Consider the following 27,016-nt stretch of genomic DNA (forward strand, 5'->3'; position numbering starts at 1 on the left):
GACTTTGTCCCTAGAAACAATATCATGTGCAACTTGTTCTTGTGCTTGTGCACCACCACTGTCTGCCTCTTCCCAAACCTGTGGTGTAGCTGTATTTTGTCTCTTTTTCCTAAACTTCTTTTTCTTATCGAGCCAGGTTCTTGTTCTTTTTGAACTTCTGGTTTCAACCTCTTTTTTCTTTAGGTGGGCAGTACTCAAGGAGTCATTTAATGGACTAGTATTTGTGGGAGCTGTACATGGATAACTAGAGGTGCTTGCACATGCATTGATTTTCTCTTCAATTTGCTTACCAAGGATGTCAAGTGTGTTGTCTACTAACATGGTGCATTCTGGAAAATTTGCTGCTCGCTGTGCCAAATTGAGAAATTTGTGAGACATATACCTGCAGCGAAGTATAGCATCCATATTTGGATTTTTGATTATATTTCTTCCCCGGTGGTCTTGTATAGTTCCACTCCGTGCTTCTCGTGTCCATCGCTTTAACACATATTGTGGCGGTAGTAACTTAATATTCATCAAATCAAGAACTTTAAGAGCATGGCCACATAATATCCCAATTCTATCAAATTGTTGGCAGATGCACTCAACTGTTTGCTTCAAAGGATCACCTGTAACTTTATACTCCTCTTCGAAGATAAAATCGCCTACAAGATACTCATTATTACCATCCAATGGCTTGATCCATGCTGCCAAGGATGTTTCATATTCACCTTGAAAAGCATCAAATATAGGCGGTGTATACAATTTGCCAGCCTGCATCAACATATGTGGTGGGGTCCTCATAAAGATTTTAGGCAACTTTTTTCTTGAATCAAATTCTGAATCCAACTTTTTTCTTGAATCAAATTCAATTTGTATATACTATCCAGCCAAGTTTGCTTGGTCACTTTTTGCCTGATGAGGTTAAAATTTGACTCAAATTCTGCAATTTCTTCATACTCAAACATGCATGCACTAAAATCAGATAGAATACTTGCATCTTCATATTCCTCTTCATTGATCTCCTTGCTTCATCAAACACTTCTCCGACTGCCTTTCCCATTGCAGCATCTTGATCTGTATAAAATGTTTTAGGCTGCTGTCAATTATGAGCTTTTAGAAAGGTCTCAAACAACCACTTGAAGGAATCAAAAGTTTTATCATACAAGAGAGCAGCACCAAACACTACAGTTTCTCTAAAATGGTTGAATTCAACAAAGACACCAAAAGGCCTCCTCTCCTTGTTTGTTCCAAAAGTAGTGTCAAAACTAACAACATCACCAAAATGTGCATAATCCATGATCATTTTGGCATCAGCCCAGAATATGGTTGCAATTTGTTCATCACAATCCATTTGCAATGCATATTGAAACGATGGGTTTTCAGCAATTGTATCTTGAAAATACTTAAGCATGCTCCCAGCTTGGCCATATCCCATCTTTCGTTGCCGCTTGGAATGCAAATAGTTCTTGTGATCACGAAGGGTGTAGCTAAGATTGAGTGGTCCACCAACTTGACGACTAGCCAACTCATGCGCAGCTTTTGGCCCAATTCCCGCATCATCTGCCGTTTCAATTTCAAAAGCTTGTAAATCTGTAATTTTCCTTTGGGAGACCATTAAGTGCAATGTTTCTGGTAAGTGTAGTCCGTGGTTGTGTTCCAAAACCAGCTCTGACACTTTCAGGATTTCTTTCTTCCGATCCATTTTAAGATTCATGTAGACCTGACTTTCAGTTCTAGTTTCAGCTCGAGGGCACTTTGTTAAATGATCCCTTTTGTCCTGCGATCGACGACCCTCTTTTGCACAAATAAATCTGCATGATGTTATTTTACTATCAGATGCCCTTTTGTTTGTATACTTTTTTCTAACCTCGAATCCTTTCTGTCCACCATAGCCAAGCCAAAATGCCCAAGCCTCATCTGATGTTCTAAATTCCATGCCAACTTGAGGTACCAAAGCAAGCAGTATAGTTCTGCAATTGGAACATAACATGAGCAGGGGACTCATGCAAGTGCAGAGAAAATATTGGACTAAAATCCATATTAAGTCACGTGAGATTAATAAGGTGGGTTGTATTACTTACGTATTGGAGTCATGGTGTGCATTGCTGGCCTCTTGTTTGTTAGCCTCTTCTTCCATTTCAGAAGTATTGAAAAAAAATTTCATCAGGTAGCTTCTTCCATGAGAAAAGGGGAAGGTTGAGCGGGAATAAAAACAGCCTGACAGCGACAAAATGAGCCATGAGAAAAGGGATCCGAGAAAATATGCCTCACAGGAGAAGAAGATAACTCAGACTTACACACGAGATTGAAGTGCAGAGAAGTCCGGCGAGGTGTCCGGCGGGGCGTCCGGCGAGGCGACAGGCGCTCCTCCCGCCCTTTTCCGTCACTCTCGCGCCAGTTTGGTCGTCCTGCCGCGTTTTCCATTAGTCTCGCGCGAATTTACCCGCCGGATTGATCAGCAAACGGGCCAAAGCAAGCAGGCCGAACATCTTGCTTCTGGGCCAAACTGGTGCAGAGCTCCTTCGTGTGTGCTGCCGTTGGATGCAGATTGAATGGTTCTGCAACGCCGACGTGCCCCTGAGGTAGATGTTGCAACTTCAGAGGAACCGGATCCGCAGACTGGGAGTCCGCCGAGATTTAATTGGCACCGGTGGGCAGTTTCTATCTTTGTCTTTGAAGAGCAAGGTTAATAATCTAGTCGGCTGTTGGCTATAATTTTTTTTTAGCTTTTTCTCAGCTCATTGATATAGTAGTTGGGCTCTACACTGTTAATGAATGGTCCACTTATCCCTCTCACAAATTTTTTTAATTCTTTTGCATAAACAGACTATAAAATTGTAGTCCACCTCTATTTTTTTCCTCTCTTCACTCCTCCACCTCAGTATTTTGAGCTCGTCCGAGCAGCAGGCGTACTCCAACAATTCCCACGCGGCGGGCCTCGATCGATCAAGAGTAGGATACGGTGTTCGGTCGGGGATCGATGGCAGGACCGCTGCCCACAGGAGTAGGAGGAAACACAACGGCTTTTAAACAACTTTTGTCAAGAGAAATCACGTCCCTCCTCTAACCGCTTTTTTTTTAAAAAAAAATACATACATAGACACTCACGAACAACGGACTCACCTCTATAAATACACATACGCAATCCTATCTCTTATAAGCACCTCCAAAAACTTAATCGGTAGATCCTTGAGATTGACGAAGTCACCACTGTTGCCTCGCTATCGACAGGCACATCGTCCCACCATTGAAAGAATAGCGCACTGCTGTCGAGTCAAGGACTCAAACCCTGGTGGGCAGATTCCACCACAAGAAACCTTACCAGCTGAGCTACGCTCAATTCACCCCTCCACAGTCTTTTGGCCATGTTTATTTCCTATTATAATCAGCAGCTTGTTGGTGGAAATAAGTGATAATTCTACCTATTTTCACTTTTTGTTGTGATCGACTTTAGATATTTAAACTACAAGAAGCGGAGAAAATCTCGCTTAGCTTATAATCCAAGTGTGTCTGAAAAAACGAAAACAAATAGGGTCTTATCTTGTGCTACTACCGCCCCTTCCCCCTAGATAAGATCATGTTGTTAATCCCGTCTACAAGAGGATTGAGGGGAATTAGAAGGGATTTTGACTTATTGGGGATTTAATTCTGCCAACTCCCTGTAACCTCTTCAATTCCCTTATAACTGAACAAGGCCTAAAACGTTGTGGTGTCGGTTGCTGAAGAGCAAAATATTTTGTAGTAATTATTTTTAAAAATTTAGTTAAATAGAATAAAAATCGAGTTCTCATAATCAGCTATTTCATGGTATCACAGTGCAAAACGGTAAAGAAAGTGCTTTTCACGACTAAGCTAATGCTGCCGTCGTCATCACCTTCTTCATTTTTTTTCCTTAAAAAAACTTTATGATGGTAGCATCAGGGGGCCACAGATAGTATTACGTTGAACTAAACTTTTACGCAGTCAATAGTCTTATAGTCATGTAGGGTTATATATGTGGTACAACACTAAGAAAGTACGAATAACAAATAATCGCTTTTTTTGATGTGGAACAATCTTGTGAAATTTACTTTTGCAAATAAAAACTCGCGGCATCACTAAAAGTTGGGTTTCAGTGGAAGAACTTAAACCGTTTTTTTTAAAGGAAGTGTAGTACTCATAATCTCATATACTTCCTTCATGTAGGAAATAGATGATGTTTTGGACAAGATTTGAGTTAAACATTGAGAATATAAATCATGAATAATTTTTAAGTCATTGAGTTTGAAAAAGTGAAAATTATATGAATAGATTTGTCTCAAAAAATATTTTCATAAAAATATAAAAATATCACTTTTCAATAAATATTTTTGTAAAAATAAACAGTCAAATCTATGTTTTGAAGACCGTGTCGCTATCCTAAATATCATCTATTTTCTATATAGAGGGAGTATAGTGTTTCCTAAATTCCTAGCTAGTATAGTACTCCCTCTATTCACTTTTGATAGCTATATTTTAAAAACTTAAATGTTCAAAAATGATAGCTATATTTACTATTAGCATGGGTATTGGCAATAAATAGCACTAGTTACAAGGAGTTCCTAGTTAAAACATTGGAGGACCAACAAAAAAGTATGTGACATTTATTAGATTGATAAGCACACTTGTGGTGTCCTTGGTCATTGTGTCATATGAAAATATATCTATCAAAACTGAATGTAGGGAGTAGATTTCTAGCACAGTAGTGTTTGGTTGCTACCTCCTAGTTTCTACAAGACTACAACTAGGCTAGGAGGTCAGCTCTAGGACAAGAAACAGCAAGGATCTTTTGCTTGCCTCCTGCCCTCGCGTGAAAGGCAAGGCAAAGGATTTTATGTTGCCTCCATATGAACATGTCATCATCAACAAAAATCTTCTCGCAGAGTAGCTGCAGACATGCTGGTGTGGTGTAGGATGTTGGAGCTTACTGGGCAGTCTCAGGCTCTCAGCATGATGCCCTAGTCCTGTTTGCTCACATGGGCTGTAACCATGCAACTGAACCAGCAGCCATCAGCCCATAACACAAAGGCACAATGGATACAGAGCAAACCAAATCAAAGCCCAAAAAGTCACTGCAGAGACAAAATCTCCATCCAATAATTAAAAACTACTGGAGTCTGGAGCTGATTAAGAGTTTGTAATCGGCATGCTTTGCAAGATGCAACCCACACAGAAAACACCAAATAAGGACATGGCTGGTCCATGACGAAAGGCGAGTGATGAGTTTCTCCAAAAAAAAAAAACCGGCATTTTGGGCAGCTGAGACGCCACGTGCCAGAATATACATGGGCAGCATCATGGTGCCCACCTGTCACTGTCCTCAGGCCCCCATTCTGTTCGAGTCCTGGGCCACTGGCATGTGGGCCCGCGTGATTGCTTTCGTAGTCGATAGATACTGTAGGTAGGAGCCACCGGCGTCGCTGTGGAAGGATCCTGGCGAATTTCCGGGGATCTTGAGAGATCGGAGACGTGATAACAACAAATACATGTCTCTCGCCGGCATGTCGACAGCCGATCCGTTTGCTCAACATGCAACAGCATTTTTGTGACAGATACTTTAACTCTGGAGATCAACGTGTCAGTTAACATGCACAACGAAGTACTTAAACTCTGAATTTTGTGCACAAAAAAGACTAACAGAATTTGACAGAGTTCGTCTTAAAAAAAAAGAATTTGACAGAGTTGTAAGGGGGCAGAACAAAGGAAGGGCCGGTCCTCAGCTCCGTGCAGGAGCGTGAGAAGCACACAGCTATATTGCCAGGTTATTGTTGAAAATCTACAATTGATGGGCTGCAAAAATCCATTCAATTGCTGGTGTGGGGGATCAGCTCTTTACAACGAAAACAATATTATTCCACGGTTTTAAGATTTTGGAGTACTCTGTAATAAATACAAAAGGGCAAACAAAATGCCAGTTGGGGGCACCAAATTGCACAAGGCAGCTTTCTCTGCATACAGCTAAGCTACAAGGCAAGAAATAGCAAACAAACATCAACTGAATACTTGCTCAGTGTGACTTGTGGAGATTCGGGAACAGCTCGTGAATGTGCTCCGGCATGAAATCGTGCCTCGTCAGGATTCCAACGATAGGTGGTCTCTGCAATGATACAATATTGAAATTAGTTACCGGCGCAAGTTTGACGAAAAAATGTGACGGGTTGTGCTACAGCATGGACACAAATGTCACGCCCTTCCAATTTTTGGCAGTCAAGAGTGAAGCTTAAGAGAAAGAGAGCTCACCCCTGGGGTCTTTGGCACAACCAACAGGTGTCTCAATCCTAGTGCCCTAAAAAGGACCGCAGCCTTCGCAAGTGACATGGTCTCAACCACTGTGTACGGCGAGGTATTTGTAATTGGATGGAGATCAACATACATATCCATTTCCTCATCTGTGAAATCCAGGTCCTCAATCTTCGGACCTTTTCCAGACCCAGCCTTGGCAAAATCAAAGGCACCAAACTTTTTCAGCACGAAGCTACCACTGGTTTTCACCTTATCTTTCATGAAGCCCTTGCCTTTCAGTAGGACCAGCAGATGGGACCTAAGCACGAGTCCAACGAGCTCTGGAGCCTCTGATAGAGGTGGTTCATCCACCACTGGAAATCCATTGTGGCCTGTGATCCTCAACGCCTGAACAATGTTCCCCACTCTCTCAACGCCTGAAAAGGAGATCAGTGGCCCAGATACAACATCACCAGCAACCAAGTGCCTCATGTATGGTTCGGCATGAGCCTCCAGGAACGGCATGCCTTTCATCACTATGATCTGGTCATAAACTCCTTTGTTGAAGCTGTCGGCTATAGTCTTCGATATTAGAAGAACGAGCATGACCAATGGGAGCATAAGGAGGTCATTTGTGAGCTCTAGAAGTATCACGCAAACTGAGACGGTCATCCTCATTGTTCCACCAAGGAAAGATGCCGCACCGAGAAGTGCAAAGAGTCCAGGATCAAGGTCTGATATTGGACCAAGCAGTGTCCCCACTATGCGCCCATATGTAGCCCCAGCAAGTATAACAGGGATGAAAAGACCGGATGGGACAGCAATACCGTATGTCACAAGACCAAGGCAGTAAATGGCAGTGAAAAATACAAAAAGAGTGGACATGTGGAATTCTTTCTCGGTACCACTGCTGAACAGATTGCGGATGGCATCATCATTTGTGTTGAAGAAAAGTGATGCAAGACCATTGTAGTGACCTGGTGGGCACTGAAAATTCTTATAATTCCCAGAGCGTCCGATGGTTGGGCATTGCTCCACGGCATCAGCTGGGCATGGAGTGCATGGAGCGAGCCAAGGGAGCCCATAGGAGCATGCTGATGTGATAATCGATATTGTGATTGTAAGAAGGATCTTGTATGGAGCACCTTTCCTGCAGGCAGACAAGCAGTGAGAATAATGTAAATGAATAATGTAAATGACATTGCATCTTGAAGGAAAATTTGAGAGTGTAGACTAAATGCACACGATGGATCCATACTCATTGATAAAACTGTAGGCGCGGAGAATCCTATCCAAGAGAAAGTTGAACAGGCCTCCAAAGACCCCTCCAATGATCCCAAGAACAATAATTGCAACGATATCTTGGGTACTGTAACTAGGTATGGTTGCGCTAAGATCAAACATAATCAACCCCCCTTGACCAAAGAGACCACATTTTCCACTACGGCAGAACCCGATCAAGCCCCTCAATACAACAGCAACAACAGCAGTTGTAAAGAATGTTCTCCACAGGAGAGCACTTCGCCACCTGAAAAATGGAGGAGAAAGCCCTTTAGACAAGGGGAAAAGCTGGATAAGAAAATGCAGCAAAATAATATCCACATCACCCATCTACTGCAGTTGCAAACAGATTCATCCATTCTCAAACAGTTCTCCAGTCACTGTATTAACCCAATGTAATCTATGATGATTCCTACCTAGAAGAGTAGAAGATGTGCCAATATAGTGGAAGTCATATCTAAGGGATACAGCTACTGCATTTGTGATCAAGATCTGCATTTTTTTTCTTGGTCCTCGGTCAGTGATGAGGTTCTTATAAATCCAAGGAATATTATAGTTCCTGCTAAAATATGAGTTAACAGTTCCAACAAGAGAAAAGAGGTTATACCATGATGCTGCTTCCTCAAGAGCAAAGAGCACACCACCAACAGGTGCACGGAATGCTGCTGCAACACCAGCAGCAGACCCACAAGTAATCAAATCCCGCCTATCTCTGTCATTCTTAAAATATCTAAGCCAGTTACATGTAAGATGATACTTGCGTGACCCCCCCTGACCAAGCAAGTTGGCAATGCATGCTCCTGTATGTACCATCGGACCTTCCTTTCCAAGTACAAATCCAGCTGAAACTCCAAGTATTGAACCAAATATCTGCAGAGCAATAGAAGTTTTCAGAAACTAGTTCTATTCTAACAACAATTAGAAAACCATGGGCTCATGACTCATCATAGAACTAGTACGTGTCACCTACAAACACAATAATCTGAAGACGCTATCAGGCATAAACACTACAAGCTGTCCTAAATTCTAATTGAAAATTTTCGGCCTAAGCATAACAAAATAGTTAACTGTCCCAAGTAACAGAGTCCATTTGGCAACACATATCTAAAGAAATACTAACAGTGACACTCTTTTGAATTTGTTGTAGCTCAAGGTAGTATGGCTGCTCTCCAAGGAAAAAATAATTTTCCTGTCGATTCAGCTTCATAATGGCCTAGTAGTCCTTGAATTGGGAGTTCTACAATATCTTTCAAGGGCGCTTCAGGTGATATAATGCGAATGATAGAAAATAGTAATTCAAGTTTGCCCTAAAAGTTAATATAGGAAAGAAATGATCAGAGATTAAGAAATCAAACACAAATGATTAGAGAGTAAGGAATCAAACATTGTTTCCATGTAAAAAATGTCCAACATGGCTGCATGTATTTCATGCTGAGTTGGGCTTTACCTTCACAAAGAGTGTACTAGGAGCTAGTATAGCGTAAGCATCAATTCCATTAAGGTATGCTTTAACTTCAGGGATACCAGACCCAGCAGCAGCAGGAGCTATGTAAGCGCAGATTGCTGCAGCACTGGCCGCCAAGACTAAATTGCAGCCTCCATATGCCAAAAAGGCTGTGAAGTACCTGCACTGGAAGCAACAAACAGTTCACGCTTCACATTATTTAAATGAACCCCTTATTTATTAATATAAATCTGGCAAATCTCCTGCCATACGTTTCCAAAAAACATATGATGTAAGCCAGATAAACCTTATGCAAATTGGTCACTGTGTTTTGCATTGAATTGGTGACAAGTTATGTAGAGCAGATGGGGGAACCAACTAACTTTTTTTTTCAGCGATCAAATTAACTTCTAGTAAAATGTAAAATGCAAAAGCACCAGAGTGAAGCTTTACCTCTTCTGGAGCATTAGATCACCTGTGAGCAACAGTTTGAACCCAGCAATGTTTTCAACTGCAAGGTTGTTGAAGAAGCCAACAAGTCCCGTACACAAGCCAATGAGAAGAACTAAGGACCATTTCAGAACAATATACTGGAATATTTGCTTCTTCTTTCTTGATCGCCAATCTTGCTTGATAAGGTCGTTTTCCACAATTCTAAAACATGCAGTTGAAAGAACTCTAGATGGTAAGTAATAATCTTGCTAAAGTTTAGACTTCTTCTAGGAAGCTACAGTCTGCAATTTGAACTTTTGCCAGTTATAAACCGAGGAACTTTAGCAGTCGACATCTTCTCAATTTATTACTCCCTCCATCCTAAATTATTAGTCGTTTTAATTTTTCTAAATCCATAGACTTTGCTACACACCTAAACATAATATATATATACTCTAGATACATAGCAAAAGCTATGAATCTAGAAAAGCCACGACGACTAATGATTTGGGACCACGGGAGTAGCAGATATCCTACTTATGCATGCTGCAGCCCGATCTAAAAGCATATAAGCTCTTTAATACTAATTCATACCGTATACCACATGATTGAAACGTGTTGTTTGTGTGTATATTTGTCGAAATTCAAAAACCACTGGAGCAGAGCACGGTTCATAACCCAAATAGTTAGTTTATTTCTTCGTCAAAAATCCCAGATTACAGAACGTGGGCGTGCCAAACAATAAATTAAGAGTACTCGTAAATTAATAACAACGATCCCTCATCAAGATCACCACCATGGTCCACGAAACAATCTGGAAAGGTCTAGAGGAGCCGAGAATAGGAACGGAAGGGGATACAGAGAGGAGAGAGTTTGCGGGGGTAATGAACGTACTCGTAGTCGAGGCTCTCGATGGGGCAGACGTTGGCGCCGACGATGGCGATCTGGGAGGTAGTGTTCGTGGTGCGCTTCCGCAGCAGCGGCTCCCGCGTGCCGTCGTCGTCATACCGCATCAGCGCCTCCGACGCCGTGTGCGCGCCGCGCCATGCGGCGTCCGTGCTCTCGATGTCGTAGTTGAAGCTGCCGCGCCGCTCCGGCTGCGCCGGCGGCGATTGGTGGGAGGGCGGCAAGTGGTGGCCGTCCATTACTGCCGTCCGCGTGGGTGGTGGCGTCGCTAACGCTACCTCTTCCTTCTCCTGCGCCTATGCCTGCAGTACGTTAGGTGTGCAGAGGAAACCAAAATGGTCAGGAAACAAGTTAGACGAATAAAAAAAGGAAATGGGAAATGGAATCACGTCGAATTGTTTGAGCACAAATTACCCTTGCCACAGCAGTGAACAATTACTTGATTTTTTTAATAAAGAGTTACTTGCCTAGTTATGGGGCGGTTTGCATCTAATCATCAGGATTCAATCCTAACTTAATTTGAATCGTCAATACAGTGCAAATCTAATTTGACATAACCTTTTCTGAATTCTTGGAGTCGTGTTAGTAAGCATTTCTAGCTCTAGAGCTGTTAACTCATCAAGCACCTATAGGGATCAAAACACGGGTGGAACTGCTCAACTGCATGAAGTTTTTGTGGCGAACTGGCATTCGTTCGAGTTTCAGACACCCCAGAGGGGACCGGAGTAGAAGAATCCGGAAACCGGGAGCAAAGTTTTTGTGGCGAACTGGCATGAAGATGCGTCAACGCGACAATCAGAGCGCGCTAGCGCACCCGTGCGGGGTCGACCCCCGCCTACCACCTGCCGCCACTTGTCACAGTCAGGCCACTGAGCGGGCGTGGACTTTCGCTTCCAGTGGTCGCAAAGCGAAGGGAGGGAGTCGATTGCCTTCTGCGACCGCGAGAACAGCCGTGACCGTGAGCTTTTCGCGTGCACCCCCGGGTTGCCATGCTCCCCTGCCCTTATGTACATCACTTTCATGAAGGTACTGGGTACACGTTCACTTTTATTCCGACCAGAATACCCCCACCCCCACCACCACAAGGTGTTCTCCGGAAAGTGAGAAACAAAACAGAATGTCTGACGCCTCCGGACCGTCGTCGCCGGCGGAAATGGTGCCTGATTAGTGGTGGCCTGGTGGGAGACTGGGAGTGGGGCAGAGCGAGCCCGGCGCCGCTTTTTTGCAGGCTCCTGATCGGGAAACGTTTGGGGGCGGCACAGAGATGTGGTACAGTGCCGGACCCCGCGTATTTCACGTGCCTTGTCGAGTTGTCGTGATGCCAGCGGCCGCAGTGATCATGGATGGAAAGAGCAGTGACGCGGACGCGCACGTCTCAGCTGAGAATCAGTAGCATGGCGCGGCGGAGGAACCTGCAACCCTCTTCCCTCCGCTTCTTGCCAAGGCAAAAGGCAAATTGCTTTGGTCCAGCGCGGCAGCGCCTACACATTTAGACTGATTCCAACAAGGCGTTGCAATTTTGAATGGCAAAATTTGCCTCGCGTGCACAGTCGAGCGGAGCGAAGGCAAAAAAATGCTGTCTCCAACAGACGATGTTTTTCCCCTTTTCCCCACCTCCCGCTCGCCGCACCGCTGTTCGCCGTCCTCGTCCCACTCCCTCTCCTCCGGTCCTCCCTCAGCGGCAGCGACCGACGGCGGCGCGGGGCAGCTCCGCGGCGGGAGAGGGCGCCGAGGGCGGCGGCAGCGGTTGGCGCGGCCGCAGCGGAGGGGCAGGCGATGCGACGGCCAGCTCCCTGCTCGGCCCGCGGCTTGCCTCTGCTCCCCAGCCGGCGGGACCTCCTCGTGGCGGCGGAGGACGGCGAGCCTGGGCGAGCAGGGCGCAGATCGATCGCCGCCATCGCTGGCCTCTGCTCCCCAGCCTGGTGCGCCCCCTCCCGCCCTGGCCGGCGGGACCTCCTCGTGGCCGGCCTCGCCCCTCCTCCCTCTCCCTCCCATGCGGCGGTCTCGAGCTCGGAGGCGGCGGACCTCAGACCCGCTGCCGATGGCCGCTCCTCACCTGGCCCCGCAGGCTCGTATGCCTTCAAGGAGAGAGGCGATGCAATTTTGCATCCCCTCTCTCCTCCAAAGACAATCTGCCTTGCCCTTTGCCTCCAATGTTGGAGGATGAACCACGGTGGCGCAGTAGCGAACGGGAGGTAAAAATGCTTTTGCCTCCCTGTTGAAGTCAGCCTTACCGTGCAACAACTGGACCAAATCCTCCGTTGATTCTAGCCCAAACCACCCGCGGCTTTCCGGCGCCGGCAGCTCGCCCTCATCCACCGAATTAAAAAAAAAAATTGATTCGAAACGCAACCCCGGCACTCCGCAACCACTCCCCGGTCCCCGCCCAATCCGATGATCCGGACCACGTGTAAAGTCGATGGATTCCTCACGCTCCCGCGGGACAACTAATCCGAGAGCCCACATGGCGCGGCGGCAGGCAGCCTCCCGTCCGCCTCCACGGCCACTTTTGCCGGTGCCATTTCCCTCACGGCTCGTCGTCGCTGGCCTGATCCTGAACCCGATCCCACTTGGCTTTTCGATTAGTAGTAGTAGTACTAAATAAATTAGCTTGGCCTCTCGGAAAGGGCCTATTAATTCGGACTCCCATGACTAATCGGCCAGCTGATCTTCTCCTTCCCACAAGTGGGCTAGAGGACAAGAGCGGAGGGCTGCCGCGGGGAAAAGGGCACCTCCTAGTTTGCTCCAGAAAATGGTTTAGGCCGTGTTTGGTTAAAATTCACGAAATTACTGTAGCACCTTTGACCACTAATTTAGAGCAGTAAACGAAGTCTAATTACAAAACCACCTCCACAACCCCCGTGTAAATCGCGAGACGAATCTAATGAGGCCTTTGACCGCGTGATTTAAGGATGGTTACTGTAGCAAATCATCGATTAATTACCGTCATTAGATTCGTCTCGGAAAGTTACACTCATCCCTGAAAAGGTTTTGCAAATAGACTTCATTTAGTACTCCATGCATGCGAGATTCTCTTCTCGGGAATCGTGCCAGTAAAAAACCAAACACGGCCTTATTTATCACGCCCGACGCCAGGCCACGTGCTATCTCTTCTTCCATCCCTCCCGGCTCCCTCCCTCTTTCTCTCTCTCCAGTCACCACCAGGGTTCACCAAACTGGTGGGAACCGGTCCGATTTGACCGATTACCGGTTAAACCGGTCCGGCCCGATTTCGGTTTAGACCGGTAACAAATTGGCCCAAATTCAAAATTCAAATTTAAATTTAAAAATAAAAAATTTCCAAAAAATTCCTAAAAATACTTCAAGGTGCGACGAATCTAATGATGTCAAATTTTCTCAAAAATTCGTTCGTTTAGTATAGTTTGCGGGGATTTGAAGTTAAACAAAAAAACGTGCATATAAAAGTATACAAATACAATGTAAAAGTAGTACAAAAGAGGGTTGGAAGGTTCATTTAAACTAAAATATGTTATACAAATATTTATTTAGTATACTTTGCGGGCATTTGAATTTAAACCAAAAAAGAAAAAAATTTGAATTTGACCGGTTACCAGTCAAACCGACCGGTAAACCGGTCACACCGACCGATAAGCCGGTCGGAACCGGTTGAACATGTGATTTTGAATTTGAATTTAACTAGTTTCCACCGGTTTCCGACCAAACCGGTCCAGTATACCAGTACTGGAGCCCGCCGGTTTGACCGGACCGGTCGTTAACGTAAACCCTGGTCACCACTGGTTTTCGGGTGTGATCAGTGAGATGCTACTCGGATCAGAACGCGAGCATGATCCCTTGCCCTTTCCCTGGTGTGATAGCAGTGCCCGTGCCGTCTCACGTTTCCGCACCAACTCACATGAACGCCATGAGGCGGCGAAGGGAAACCAACCCAACCGAACCCAGTTTTTTTTTTTTTTTTGATGATGATGATGAAAGGCAGCCAGACCTGGTTAGTTGCTCAGCAAATCAACATTTCACTAGTTACCTCCTTATTCCTTAATGACGTTGGCGATAGACCCAGTTGTTCAGCAAATCAACATTTCACTAGTTGTTCAGCAAACCCAGTTGGCCGCTGTGCATGATTGCCAATAGCCTGTGCGCACCTCGGGTCCAGCGCTCCAGCTTGGCCTGTTTGCGGCCTGCCTGCCGGGAACGATCGAAACAGCAGGAAATGGAAGGGGACGGGAGGTGCTGCACTCAAAATCTGGCTACCTTATCACTTGATTTTTTCTCTCTAAATTATCAGGTTAGGAATTCACTAATCCATTTCCACGACTGCAGCATCAAGTTCAGCGCCTTCCCAATTGTATATTCCACCGCCCTAGTTAAGGTCAACTAGTAGTACTCTACAGCATGGTCGTCTGAGTTTTGGAAAGGAAAATGAAAATTGGCTGCGATAATCCTGCCGCTACACGAACAGAACAGCATGCAGGCCGAAACAAGCGCGCGCGAGCGGCTCGGAGCGGTGATTTCGAACGATGGAGCAGCGGGAGTTGAGCGCGCACCTTAGCAGCGGCGGCGATCCCGGCTCGACGGACGAACTGGCCCGGCCGCCACGGGCATGGAGGGAGGGAGGTCGAGGGATCAACCAACCACCCGGCCCCGGCCGCGCGCGCGCGGGCGGCTCCTCGCTCCCCGGGCGACTTCCCCCGATCGATCCGGTAGCTCCGCCACCCGCTCGCCCGGCCCGCTCCCGGCTCCTCCTCCGGTCGAGCCCGCGCGGCGGCGCCTCGTGACCAGGGCGCGGCGCGCGGGGCTTGGCCTGAAACCGCCTGGCCCGGGGCGGGTGGAGAAGCTTCCAAAGCGAAGGGGGAGAGGGGGGAAGAAGCGGACGAGTGGTTGGAGAGACGGGGGCCGAGGCCGCCCACGCCTCCCTCGCATTAAATGAGCCGACGACGCGACGCCCCCCCCCCCCAATCCGGCCTCGAGCACGTCTCGTCTCATCTCGTCTGGCCCTTGGGCCGGACGGCGGGGTCACGCGCCCAGGCCCACCTGCCAGCGGGACGTGCGCGCGCCAGCGGGCTACTGATGGCGACGAGGCCACGCGTGGCTCCGGACCGGGGGGGACACGTGGGGCGCGCCAGGTGACATTGCCAATCGGACGGCAGCCGTGACAGCAACGGCGAACCAGCTGGTTTCTCCTCTTCTTGTTTTTTTTTTCTTTTTGTCTGTCCAGCGCTTCTTATCCCAACGACTAACTACTGGTAGGGATAAAAGGGGAAAAACACACGCTTCTTTTAGTTTATCGGTTCATTTTTTTTTGCGACTGGCCGGATGGGATACCACGGTAGCTCGATCAAAGATCATGCGCTCTTTTTTTTTTTTGATGGCAAGATCATGCGCTTGATCGCCCCTGTGCTGGCCAGCCAGCCGACCCCACCCGATCCTTAGACGAGGGGCGGCATCATTCGACGTGCATCATGTGATCCTGATGCAAGGCGCGGCAGCGTGCATCCCGGGGAGGCTTCAACTGTCCGAGCTGGCGCTGACAGCGACGACTCCTGAACGGCGAAAAGAAATGATGAGTGGGTGTGTTATAAAGGGATCTACCGTGGCACGCATGGTGTGGATGTTCAACGCTCTAACGAGGTAATCCGAGGCGAACCAATCACCGCAGAAGATACCGGATACCGACATGAGCGTTAGATAATGGCGGAGCCACACATCTTGACATCAGTTAAACAAATATGATTCTTCCTTCAACGATGCTGTTATATATGAGAGGTACGGCTAACTATAATAATGATGATGCTTCGGTGTCCTCGTTCCCCTGACACACAACGATTATTGGCAGCGGATGCTGTTACCGGTTCCATGAAGAAGAAGAAGAAGAAAAATCTTCTGAGGAACAAGGTGCTTGGGTTAGATCCATGTGGTGCAGATGGCAAGATGGTTGACGGACTTATTAGATATGTCTCGAATACGCAGGAGATCTACGCATCATTGTACTAAGAAGAAGATAAATAAAAAGTTTGCAATACAATCAGGGCGCGGAGACAAGGGGAGCGGGCAGGGGCCTGGCCCCCCTAATGATTCCGTAGCACCATTATAGCACTATTATCAAAAGTGGAACTTACCCCTGCGGCAGCCTGCGGCGAGACTGTTGGCCCCCCAATCACTGCTTGCCCCCCATCAAATCCTGGCTCCGACCCTGAATACAATTCGCGGAGCCATGTCTCACGCGGACACATTAGGCACAAAGATGCACTAAGAGCAAACAAGACAGGACAAGATGACACTCAAACTTACTACTCGCGTCTAAGACAACCTAGCCGTAGAGCCCCAGCTTCAATCCATAGGGAAAGCGTCAACCTTTGCGCGCGGGCCATAAGCTCGAGCAACTAGCTTGAATGGCCATCAAAGAGCCTTGCGTTCCGTTCCTTTCAGAGTACCCAGATTATAAGCATGAACAGCGAATCCTGACCCTTCCTCCGTTCCTTGGGGTTGATGTGCGTTTTGAAGTGAGCTTCTTTTTATAGCAGTGTATCTTGGGGCATATCTGAAGTTTTCCGATAGGAGGATTCCCGTGTGCCAATGGCATTCTGCATTGTCTCCTCCGAGGCACCATGGAAGAGGTTCTAACAGATTATTATTACATAAAGAGTCTCCAAAGTTTTTCTAACGGATTTTCTTTTATTTTTTTCGGCTTATTCTTCATATAATCCAAGAAGAATATTAATTTATGTCTAACAGAACTCTCTTCCATTCGGTTATAAAAAGAACACAGCTACACAAATCTCACTCCATTGTCCGAGACCGTGCCGGGCGCAGGGCCTCGATGGCGCGGCGCGCGCAGGTGCATGGAGAGCTGAACAGGGACAGGGTGCGCCGCTGCACATGGGCCCGTCCGTAGATGGGCCTTGTTTGATTAGGGGTGCCCCTTGACCACTGATTAGAGGTCTTAAATGAAATCTAATTATAAAACAACTTTCACAATTATGATACTGTAATATGTGCTGTAGCTAAGAAGGTCTTTGACCACATGATTAGAGGATGATTAGGGACGGTTACGATTACTGTAGCATCACTATAGCCAATTATGGTGGAACTTGACTCATTAGATTCGTCTCGAAAAGTTATACCCATCCGTAAAAAAATTTCACAAATAAATTCCATTTAGTACTCTATTTATACATTCATCTTTTGTGAAAAAATTTTAGGGCCTAACCAAACACAGCCGTAGCTGCTGCACCACCCCCGACGCCTGCTAGGCGATCCCAGATCCATCGGCATCGGCACATGACTACATGAGACGCCCATGTGACGTGACGCCCAAGATGCGCGCGCGTACGCACTCCTAGGATCCTACTAGCTGATTTGACCAGCTTGTTGCAGTTGCAAGTAAACGTGCGCCGGTTGATCATGTTACTAGCAACTAGCTATAGGTCTTGTTTAGATTCAAATTTCAAAATTCCAAAAAATTTATAAAATATCTGCATGATGTACCAAATATAGTTGAAAAAATCGCATTACATAAATGGACTGTAAATCGCGAGACGAATCTAATGAACCTAATTAGGTCGTGATTAGACACTAAATTGCTACAGTAAAGCTACAATAAACATATGCTAATGACAGATTAATTAGACTCATTAGATTCGTCTCGTAATTTATAGATGAGTTCTGTAATTAATTTTTTAATTAGTCTATATTTAATACTTCAAATGTGAAAAGATTTTTTTTTCAAAATTTCAAAAGAGAGGAACTAAACACACCCATAGTATCTACACACATGTTCTTTGTTTGGGTTTTTCTTTCTCTTTTATTATCCCCTTTGAACCGGAGCTTTTGGAAGGCCGGAGAAGTTGGTATATATCGAGCACGGTAATTCACTCTGCGAAATTGTTACCGAGAGTTTCGAGGAAATTGTTGGAGAAACAAAAATGATACAAAGACGTGCCACGTGTCTCCGTAGTTGTGGTCGTGCGTTTCTTCTCTAGCAACCAAAGCCCACAAGATGTTTCGAGGCGCCATCAAGGCCCAAGCTATATTACTACTAGGCTTCTGGTGGGCCCGGATCAGCTTTGGACGTGGTTAACGTTCCAAACGGACACCGGGTTTTATTATACAGGCACCATGTGTAATTAGTCCCGTATCGGACGCTGAACAACCAACGGGGTGGACGCGCTGGCCATATATGCAACCCATGGTGCGGCGTTGAAACATACTTACCTGGACGGGGTCTATGGGCGATCAAGGAGGCTCATGGCCTAGATCAATGGCTTGCATTGCACTTGGCAGGCGTGTTGGTCTACCATCTCCCCAAGCGGAAGAGTGGACGTCATAATTTGTGGAAGAGGGGTACGCGTTCGCGCGGCCTCTACCTATTCAATTCAAATTTAAAATAAAATAATAAATTTTAATTATTAATTGTTAATTATTGTTAATTATTAATTTTACACATGCACAATATACAAAATACAATACAATATTTAGGATTTGTTGAAAGTTAGATATTGCTGGTCCCTCGTTTTGGGGCTCCAGTCGAGCAGGAATATCCCACGAGTGCATGACCATGGAATATGGAGGGCCATATGTGCGTGTTGTTAAACAAGGATATATGTACAAAGGATGTCTTGGTGAAGGTTGAGTGTCATGCACGATCTCTCTGTGCCATATTGCAACCGAAAAAATGATAACATTAATCCTACAGATGTGTGTATAGATACCATTGTCATTCTGTCGTCTGACCCGGTGCCTCCAGAGGATAAGGTAAGCTTCCGTTTGGAGAGGCGGGATAAGTTAAAAGATCTAGAATTCTAGATAACTTTTCCATTGCAAGAAAAAGAAAGAAAACAAAACAATGATTGGTTGTCATGTGTTGTGCTAAGTGCTAACTTGCAAGGCTGGCGCGGGCCGAGGGCTGACCAGGCGCTATTTCGTGTGCCACCGCGGTTGGGCCGGCGCACCCAAACCGCAGCGGAACAGCCGAACAGGAGCTCACAACCACGCGCTCCTGTGGCAGCCGGAGTACCACACCATCTCTGACACTGACAAGGACCGGATCCTGATGTTTTTGCCAAATCCAGGATCTCCGTGCAGCAGATGATCAGGATAATGGAGCTGGAGAAGTGTGTCGAGCTCGGGAACCTGCCTTTCACCGAGAAGCGAGAAGGATGTGAAGTGTGAACGAACCTCACGCAGTCCTTCAGGAAGGTCGATCATGAGGACGACGACAGCGTCGATCTGCTTGGGATGTGCAAGAATTTCAAGTTTGAATCCACCAAAGACGCAAACAATCATCTGCGGGACATTATATTGCCCGGACGAATGCGGCTTCGGTTCAGTCCTACAAGATATTTGGTGATGTCGTTGCGATTGACACCACTCATCGGTTATCTTCAACTGCAATCGACATGTCCCCCCAGCAATCGACAACAATCCAACCACGGAATGCCTTTCTTCTTTGTTTGCGTGCTTCGAAGAGAATTAGGAATCATTCGAACGGGAATTTTAGATAAGAGTTCAGGCTGAAAACTCAAGTGTTTGGCCGCTGTCGTTGCTTCTCGGGCGGATGCTTAGCCGCCGTTTTCCGTGCTTTTAGGTCTTAGACGGATGCTTTGCCGTCTAGGTGGATGCTTTGCCACCTTAGTTGTAGTTTGGTCGTTTAGTAATTCGCCGTAGACATTCAAGATCACGATGTATCTTTTTTGTAGGGATGAATGTTGGTCATTTCTAGGTTCGTTAGGTTGGGTGGCTTCCCTTCCTTTTCTTTCTTTCTTTTTGCTTTAGCTCACTTTCGGTCGTTGCCACTTGCTTGATGGTCTTGTATGCCTGCGCTACGAGGGTTCTCTTGTAGCAGCGTCGTTGTAATTCTCCTCCTCTTAATGAAATACGTGCTCAGGCATGTTCACGAAAAAAAACTCAAGTGTTTGGCACCTAGCACTGCTTCCCGAACCCGAGATGGGGACGAGCGGCCCGGTGAAAACGAGAAGATGCTCATAGGAGTATGTTTTGCGTATGTGAGTTCATATGGGTGAGCGTGGGTGCATTGTGAATATTTGAATTGTACCGTATAATAATTAAAATAGTTATACTGAAATACAAAACTTAAATAATTATCCATAGAGAGAACATTTTGCAGATATAGAATTTTAAAATCTTCAGTCGCAAGTGTTGAAGTTTTAGTATTTCAGATATTGTTGAAACACATAGATCTTTAAAGAAACAAAATTCTCCAGTATATAATTATCTTAAAGAGTAATCCTTAAAAAATGTTGGAGTGGAACAAAATTAGTAAGATTGAGCAAAAATTAAGAGTAATAAAAAAGACAATAATTTAGTATTTTGTTTTAGTGGGACATTTTATTAATGCCTGTGGAACATAAAATTTAATTATCCGGAACAAATAAACCTCAGGACCGAGGAGTTCATTAATTGTTCCAAGAACAAATAATAAAAATGAACTTTAAACAATTAAATAAACATAAATGTTGTTATAAAACATTATTTTCAGAATTTAAACAATGTTTAAGGAAATGTTGGAGTAGAACAGTGTTATAAAACAATGCTGTAGTTTTTAAACCAAGGTTAAGGAGGAAATGTTGGAGTCTAAAAAATTAGTAAAATAGAGCAGAAAATTTAGGGGAGCTAAAATCAGATGATGCTTTAGTATTTTATTTTATTAGAATATTATATTAAAGTCCGTGGAATAAAAAAATAAAATTATCAAGAACAAATTACCTCAAGTTCAAGGAGTTTATTAATTTTTTTCCATTAGAAGAAATACTAAATGTTGACAATAAACCCATTAAATAAATATAATTTTTTTACAAAACAATATTTTTAAAAATATGTTGGAGTAGAACAAAATTAGTAAAATATAGCAAAAATTTAAGGGGAACAAAAAATATTATGTTTTAGTATTTTGTTCTATTAGAACAATATACTAAAGCTTGTGGAACAAAAATAGAATTATCCGAAACAAATAACCTAAAGCAAAAAATTAAGGGGAACAAAAAAATTATGTTTTAGTATTTTGTTTTATTAGAACATTATATTAAAACTTGCGGAACAAAATAGAATTATCCAGAACAAATAACCTAAAGTCCGAGGAGTTTATTAAATTGTTACTTTAGAACAAATACTAAATATTGAAAATAAACCCATTAAATAAACAAAATTTCTTTAATAAAGCAATATTTTGAAGAAGCTGGATTAGAACAAAATTGGTAAAATAGAGCATAAAATTAAGATGAATAAAAATTGCGAGTATTTTTATTTTATTAGAATATTATATTAAATCATGTGGAATAAAAAATTATTAAAACCCAAGTCACTAGCATCAACGAAAATGACCATATTACCTGAAAAAAATTACTGGTTAAAACACTAATAAAAAACTTTGTCTTACCATATTAGCATAAATATTAAAATATAAAAGGTTTCGAAACTAGAAATAGAAGTTTGATAAGGCAGAGAATAAAAGGTAACAATAAATAGAGCATTTTAATCAATACCATTGAAAAAGAAAGTAATATAGATATATTACTGAAAAATTGAAGCATGAAATCAGATTATAACCCTTGAATAGACTAATATATATCACTAGGCAAATATGCCCGTACGTGCTATGGAAAAGTGGTATAAGTATCGGGTACATATAGTTGCTCCTGCATTAATCTACGTGATTGTGTCGAGGATGGAGAACTAGTCCGACTCACATACAAAATAGATTAGGACTCATCTGTCAATACCACGAGGTGGACCAAACTAATAATTTCGATGGAAACATTACATGCTTTAAAAATATGTGTAGATCAGACACATACTCCATCCGTCCTGAAATATATGCCATTCTAAGGTTTGAAATTTATCCTCAAATGTATGCCATTTTAGGTTGAGAGTAAATCCAATGATCTTAATTGTACATCGTTTTCGGATCTTTCGCAATAGAAATATGTGCATGCAACCATATAGAGGGAGGTACATGTGGGGGAGGTGCATGAGAAAAGGCATGTTAGTTTAATTAGCACATTCTCAATGCTTAATAATTAGGGGCAAGAGAGTCTTTTCTACACAACCATAATATATCCTAAAAATTCTAGAATAACATATTTAAGGACGGAGGGAGTACATAACTAGAGTATAATGGGACCATGAGGCAATAAAGATACCTAAAAGTACGTTCCTATTTCTATAGCTATCAGTGCAATAAGATTAACTTTGCTACACGTCGAAGTGCTAGAAGTTTAAACAGACCGAAACGAGTCGTGGGTGGAGATACAAATCGCGAGGCCACGAAACCTTGCTTCTACCGAAGCTAAGAAGGCTCGAGGAAACCTTGCTTCTACCGAATCTAAGAAGGCTCGAGCTTTTGTCACTGGTGGCAGAACCGGGACATAAGTGGCAGAATCAAGACAAAATGTCTCTGACGCTAAAAAATTTTTTCACTCCGTGAGATTCGATCCTAAGACCTTTTGTCTAGTGTATGGTTTTCTTGCCAACTCATCTAAGTAGTACATGTGACTCAGAATAGAATAACTTACTTTTGAACTATCACGTGGAGGGGTCTTTTGTCCGGGTAACCAGGACAAAAGGGGCATTTTGTCCTGAGTGAAGCCACCAACCGAGACAAAAGGTCACCCTTTAGTCCGGGTTGGTGTTACCAACCGGGGTGGAGCCACCAACCGGGACAAAAAGGGGATTTTTGTCCCGGTTGGTGGCTCCACCCGGGACAAAATACCCCTATCTCCCCCGCTGGCCCGGCTAGCCGTTGGACCCGGGACAAAAGGTATCTTTTGTCTCGATCCCAAAGACAATCAGGATAAATGACGTGGAACAAATGACTGTTCTGTAGTGTAGTAGTGGATCGGAGTAACGCGCGTTAACATTTGCGCAGCGCTATTCAGCTATTCCCTACCCCCCGACGCCGCCAGCGCGGCCGCCGCCGAGATGCAATTCCTCAGCCCTATTCTACGTCTCCTCCGATATCCTACCGTCGGCACTCTGCTGCTCCGGTGCACGGCCTCTCCTCCCCCTCGCGATTTCTCTTCTCTTTCGCGGCATCTGCAACGATTCGCTGGTGGCCACCAGCGCTTGCGCGAAGATGTTCCCCTCTCACGGTGTCTCCCAACCCACCTGTCAGTTGTGTTTTCCGGTGTGCTCGTTTTCTTGACCTGATGCTAAAGTTGCGCCTTTACTTGGTTGCTACAGTTTGGATGTGGATCGCGGCAACCTTTGTTTTCATTTATTTATTTATCCTTCTTATGTTGATTTACCCTTGCTGTGTTGGTTTTTGAAGGCAAATGGCGATTTTTTTTCTTAGCCAATCCCATTACTCCCGAAACAGAGAGCATAGAGACTGAAAAAATAGGGGTCGAGTTCAGGCTTAGATAATTTTATATTACGCTTTCAATGCTGACTGATCATATATCTTATTTATGTCAGATGCTGAGATTACTTTTTTTCTCTCTCTGTGATGATAGACTTCCCTGCGGACCTCGAAACATGGCCACTGTTAGTCGAGTAAAAGATGATGAATCCAGCAAACTATACAGGAGGCTGCCCATATATTCTGCCGACGTTAATAGTCTCCCCCTGGACAACATTGAGACAAGGGGAGCAATCTCGGGGGCTATAGCTGGAGATGACACCAGTGATGAAGATGCTTGTCGGAACACCTCGGAGGTTATATATGTTGAAAATGATACATGGGGGCAAATTGTGAAGTACACTGGTTCTGAGGAGGATGAAAGGAACACAACTGAAGATCACAAGGGGAAAATCGTCGTAAGTGATGATGAAGTATATTGCGTGAATGATATACTTGCAAAAAGTAGACACCGTGATGGTTCTATATATGGGGCCATGGATATATGGTGAAAAAAAGCATATCTTATTGCGGACCGTAATGAGAGTAAGTGAAAAAAACTTTCTTTTCCTCTTTTTATTCGTTTACTTAGACACAGCGTATGTCTTTCCATATCCTACAGCTGTACATGTTTTATTGTGATCCTGGAGCTCATGGAGATCATTTTGATATAAGGAGCCAAGCACTGCCAGCCATGTGCACACATTCCTCTTCTTGCACTCTCAGTTATGAGATAATTGAACTGGAGGTCCTGAAACTTGGATGATAGTTAGCACTTCCACACAAACCTTGCACTTTGCAGGCCCTTCCACTTGGCACCATTTGTACTCATAGCAATTTGCTATGTTACCTGACGTTGAAAACTCAGAGTTTTGATGACATGGATTAGGACCTTGTTCCATGCTATGTAATTGCATAAATGACCAAATTCCCATTTGAAGTTGAATAAGTAGTGCTTTCTCCCTGAAATTTGCTTCCATATCAAACCCTACCGCAACACTGTGACAGCCTTTGAGCGTGTATTTGAACCAGAATACACTGGAAAATGACAGATAGGTGCAAATAACGATCTGAAAATGGGCAGTAACACTGATGTACTTACATTATTAAGTTTTAAAGTCTGTACACTTAATACTTGCAGCTGCAATCTGCCAATAATAATACAAAATCTTCAAGTCTGCGGGCAGCAAGACACTAGCAATAGCACAAGTCCCAAGGCAGTTCACATGCTCAATACTGTCACTGGAAGTAGCCAATAAGCTTTGAGGTAATGCTTTCTTTGGGTGTTTCTAAAGAACTCTCAAGGTAGCACAATTCCTAGTAAAAAGAACATAGATTGTTTCTACTTAGTAGATGTAAAGGAAAATTTCCCAATAGGGCCATGTAATCCTCAAACAGCTTATTTACTTTTCGAATATCAATTATTTTTTACTGCATTAATTTCCAACAGACTTACAATATAACTTTACTTTTTATGAAGCTCGGTTGGAAGCAATGGCATTATCAGATCCCACAAATTGTATCACTCATGATGGAATTTGCATTCAACATCATCCTGGGCGCATGCTGCAAATTTTGTTATTAAAGTTGGATAAAATTTCTGTGGATGGTGACTTAGTAGAGTTATATGAATACATAGCAGTGCGGGATGATGTGGATCCATTGCTCAATTATGTCGTCAATTTTAGCAGGGATGAACCCATCACTGTGGAGCAGGTGCACATGATCACATCCAAGGATAAGTCTACATAACCTTAGTCAAATTATATGCATGTTTAATGTACAAAAGCTGCATCAGTAGATTGATCTTCAAATTACTTTCCAAACATGCCTTAATGGAGGGATTGCCATATTATGAGATGGTGTTTACTATGATCACAGATTAAAATTTTGAAACTAAGAGATTATCACATATTCGGAACAAAATCATATTGATTAGTTTTGGACTCTGGTTGCTGCTTAGTACACTACAAAAGTTGGTTTTCTTTTGTTTATAGGCGTATGATGCATATCATTAATGATCCCATCGCCACTGAAATCGTTCTCATATCTTTTTTCATTTCACACCGGCTCATGTAAATACTTGGGATTTGAAACAAAAGCATATGAATAATGGGGGGCTGATTTCCCTGCTCTCTAACCATCGTGTGCTTTGTAAGCATTTTGGTTGATATGTGACAACATCTTAGTTCTCAGTTGTAAGATATTCCTTTTAAATAAATGCTGTTACAAGTGGAACATCATAAAGAAAAGCATTTAACTTTATATATTTCTTACTTTAATATGAAGAGCTATTGAATATAATGATTTTGTAGGGTTCTCTCATCAACATGGCTGGCCCTAAGCGAGGGATAGACATGATGGACTTTACACTAATTGAATATGACATGAGGATCAAGACAGGCAAACAAGAAAAGGATGACCTACAACTGATTGATGGTGCATCAATAATAGGCCCTGCAGGCATATGGAATTGTCCATTTACAATTCGCATCCCTGGTGACTGTGGTGCAGTTAACATAACTTTATCACGTATTGAAGATGCAGTTGAGGCGACTGTAGAGGTCCTCATATTGGAAGTGGAGAGAAGTTTCAATTTATCTCTTGGTTGTTTAACCAGTGGGTTGAATAACGAAATCCGGCTCTTTGATGGTGCCATAGCTGAGTCATGTGGCGTAAAGAGGTCTGTGGTTGCTGTAGTGAGGGATTCTTCGATAGATTTGAAGTTCAAATTAACCTCACTGTTATCCAGTTCCAGCCAACATTGCTGTTCCTTCAAGTCAAAAACCCATGGGCATGGTACTCAGGAAATAAATACTGATTTTGCATTAATCTCAGTGAAGGTTACTTGGTCGACTTTGCCTGACGGGGCACTCTGGTAACTTTTCTGTGTCTGTAACATGTGGGCAGACTAAGAACTTAGGCAGTAGTCGTGGACTTGTAGCAATCAAACATTTTCATGACTCATCAACTTAGGTGTGGTAAACTTGTATTGTAAACTATTCTGATAAGCAAGTCTCTGTACTTTCTTTTTTACATCGGTTCAGCACCATGGGGGCATCAGTCTTGCAGTGCAGTTATTTCACATTATGCATCTTCTCTCCATTATTATAGCTCTAGGGGTTATATACAAAGATGGACGAATTTCCCAGCCATTCCTAGAATGATTAATGTAATTTCCTCTTATGATATCGAGTATTTATTAGGGGTGCAAATGGGTAACCTTTAGGTGCACCTCCAGCCTTTTTTAGTGCAAAATATTGTACTAGTTTTTCAAAATCCATTTTGGAGAAATAGTATAAAATTTTGAACTAAAGAGAGTTGGAGGTGCCTCTAAGGATCACCCATTTGCATTTCTTGATCAGAAACAATACTTAATCTTTTCAGATGTTAGTGCTATT

The 27,016-nt window shown here is 43.9% G+C and overlaps 2 protein-coding genes, 1 non-coding gene and 1 pseudogene across 4 annotated transcripts; 2 read left to right on the forward strand and 2 right to left on the reverse strand.

The window, feature by feature from the left end:
• Positions 1-846: 846 nt before the first annotated feature.
• On the reverse strand, positions 847-2,378 carry LOC120641086 (protein FAR1-RELATED SEQUENCE 5-like). Its single transcript, XM_039917045.1, has 3 exons — positions 2,280-2,378; positions 2,064-2,199; positions 847-1,952 (listed from the first exon to the last, which is right to left on the reverse strand). Exons 2-3 carry the CDS (start codon positions 2,144-2,146, stop codon positions 1,082-1,084), a joined length of 954 nt encoding a protein of 317 aa, XP_039772979.1. The 5' UTR covers positions 2,147-2,199; positions 2,280-2,378; the 3' UTR covers positions 847-1,081.
• Positions 2,379-5,788: 3,410 nt separating this feature from the next.
• LOC120641087 (chloride channel protein CLC-c-like) lies at positions 5,789-15,164 on the reverse strand. Of its 2 annotated transcripts, XM_039917047.1 has the most exons (9): positions 14,947-15,161; positions 14,809-14,825; positions 10,274-10,587; positions 9,401-9,601; positions 8,951-9,128; positions 8,111-8,373; positions 7,481-7,750; positions 6,241-7,372; positions 5,789-6,097 (listed from the first exon to the last, which is right to left on the reverse strand). In XM_039917047.1, the coding sequence occupies exons 3-9, from the start codon at positions 10,522-10,524 to the stop codon at positions 6,008-6,010; spliced, it is 2,385 nt and encodes a 794-aa protein (XP_039772981.1). In that variant the 5' UTR covers positions 10,525-10,587; positions 14,809-14,825; positions 14,947-15,161; the 3' UTR covers positions 5,789-6,007. The 2 variants fall into 2 exon arrangements, with proteins under 2 accessions (XP_039772981.1, XP_039772980.1); XM_039917046.1 differs by having other exon boundaries at positions 14,809-15,164.
• A 1,917-nt stretch (positions 15,165-17,081) lies between these two features.
• LOC120640154 lies at positions 17,082-26,651 on the forward strand (annotated as a pseudogene).
• Positions 18,468-18,627, forward strand: LOC120643271. Its single transcript, XR_005662951.1, has one exon. It is a non-coding gene; the product is annotated as a U1 spliceosomal RNA (small nuclear RNA).
• Positions 26,652-27,016: the final 365 nt, after the last annotated feature.

This window comes from Panicum virgatum, chromosome 7K, assembly GCF_016808335.1.
Source record: "Panicum virgatum strain AP13 chromosome 7K, P.virgatum_v5, whole genome shotgun sequence".
Taxonomy (NCBI): domain Eukaryota; kingdom Viridiplantae; phylum Streptophyta; class Magnoliopsida; order Poales; family Poaceae; genus Panicum; species Panicum virgatum.

What these genes read in the sequence shown, in the direction of transcription:
- LOC120641086 (XM_039917045.1), bottom strand. Translation starts at nt 2,146, where the DNA reads ATGAAATTTTTTTTCAATACTTCTGAAATGGAAGAAGAGGCTAACAAA. An exon ending in GCACACCATGACTCCAATAC is followed by an intron (nt 1,953 to 2,063) that starts GTAAGTAATACA and finishes TTCCAATTGCAG; the next exon opens with AACTATACTGCTTGCTTTGG.
- LOC120641087 (XM_039917046.1), bottom strand. Translation starts at nt 10,524, where the DNA reads ATGGACGGCCACCACTTGCCGCCCTCCCACCAATCGCCGCCGGCGCAG. An exon ending in CTTGAGGAAGCAGCATCATG is followed by an intron (nt 7,751 to 8,110) that starts GTATAACCTCTT and finishes TCCATTTTTCAG; the next exon opens with GTGGCGAAGTGCTCTCCTGT. An exon ending in TTGTGCCAAAGACCCCAGGG is followed by an intron (nt 6,098 to 6,240) that starts GTGAGCTCTCTT and finishes GTATCATTGCAG; the next exon opens with AGACCACCTATCGTTGGAAT.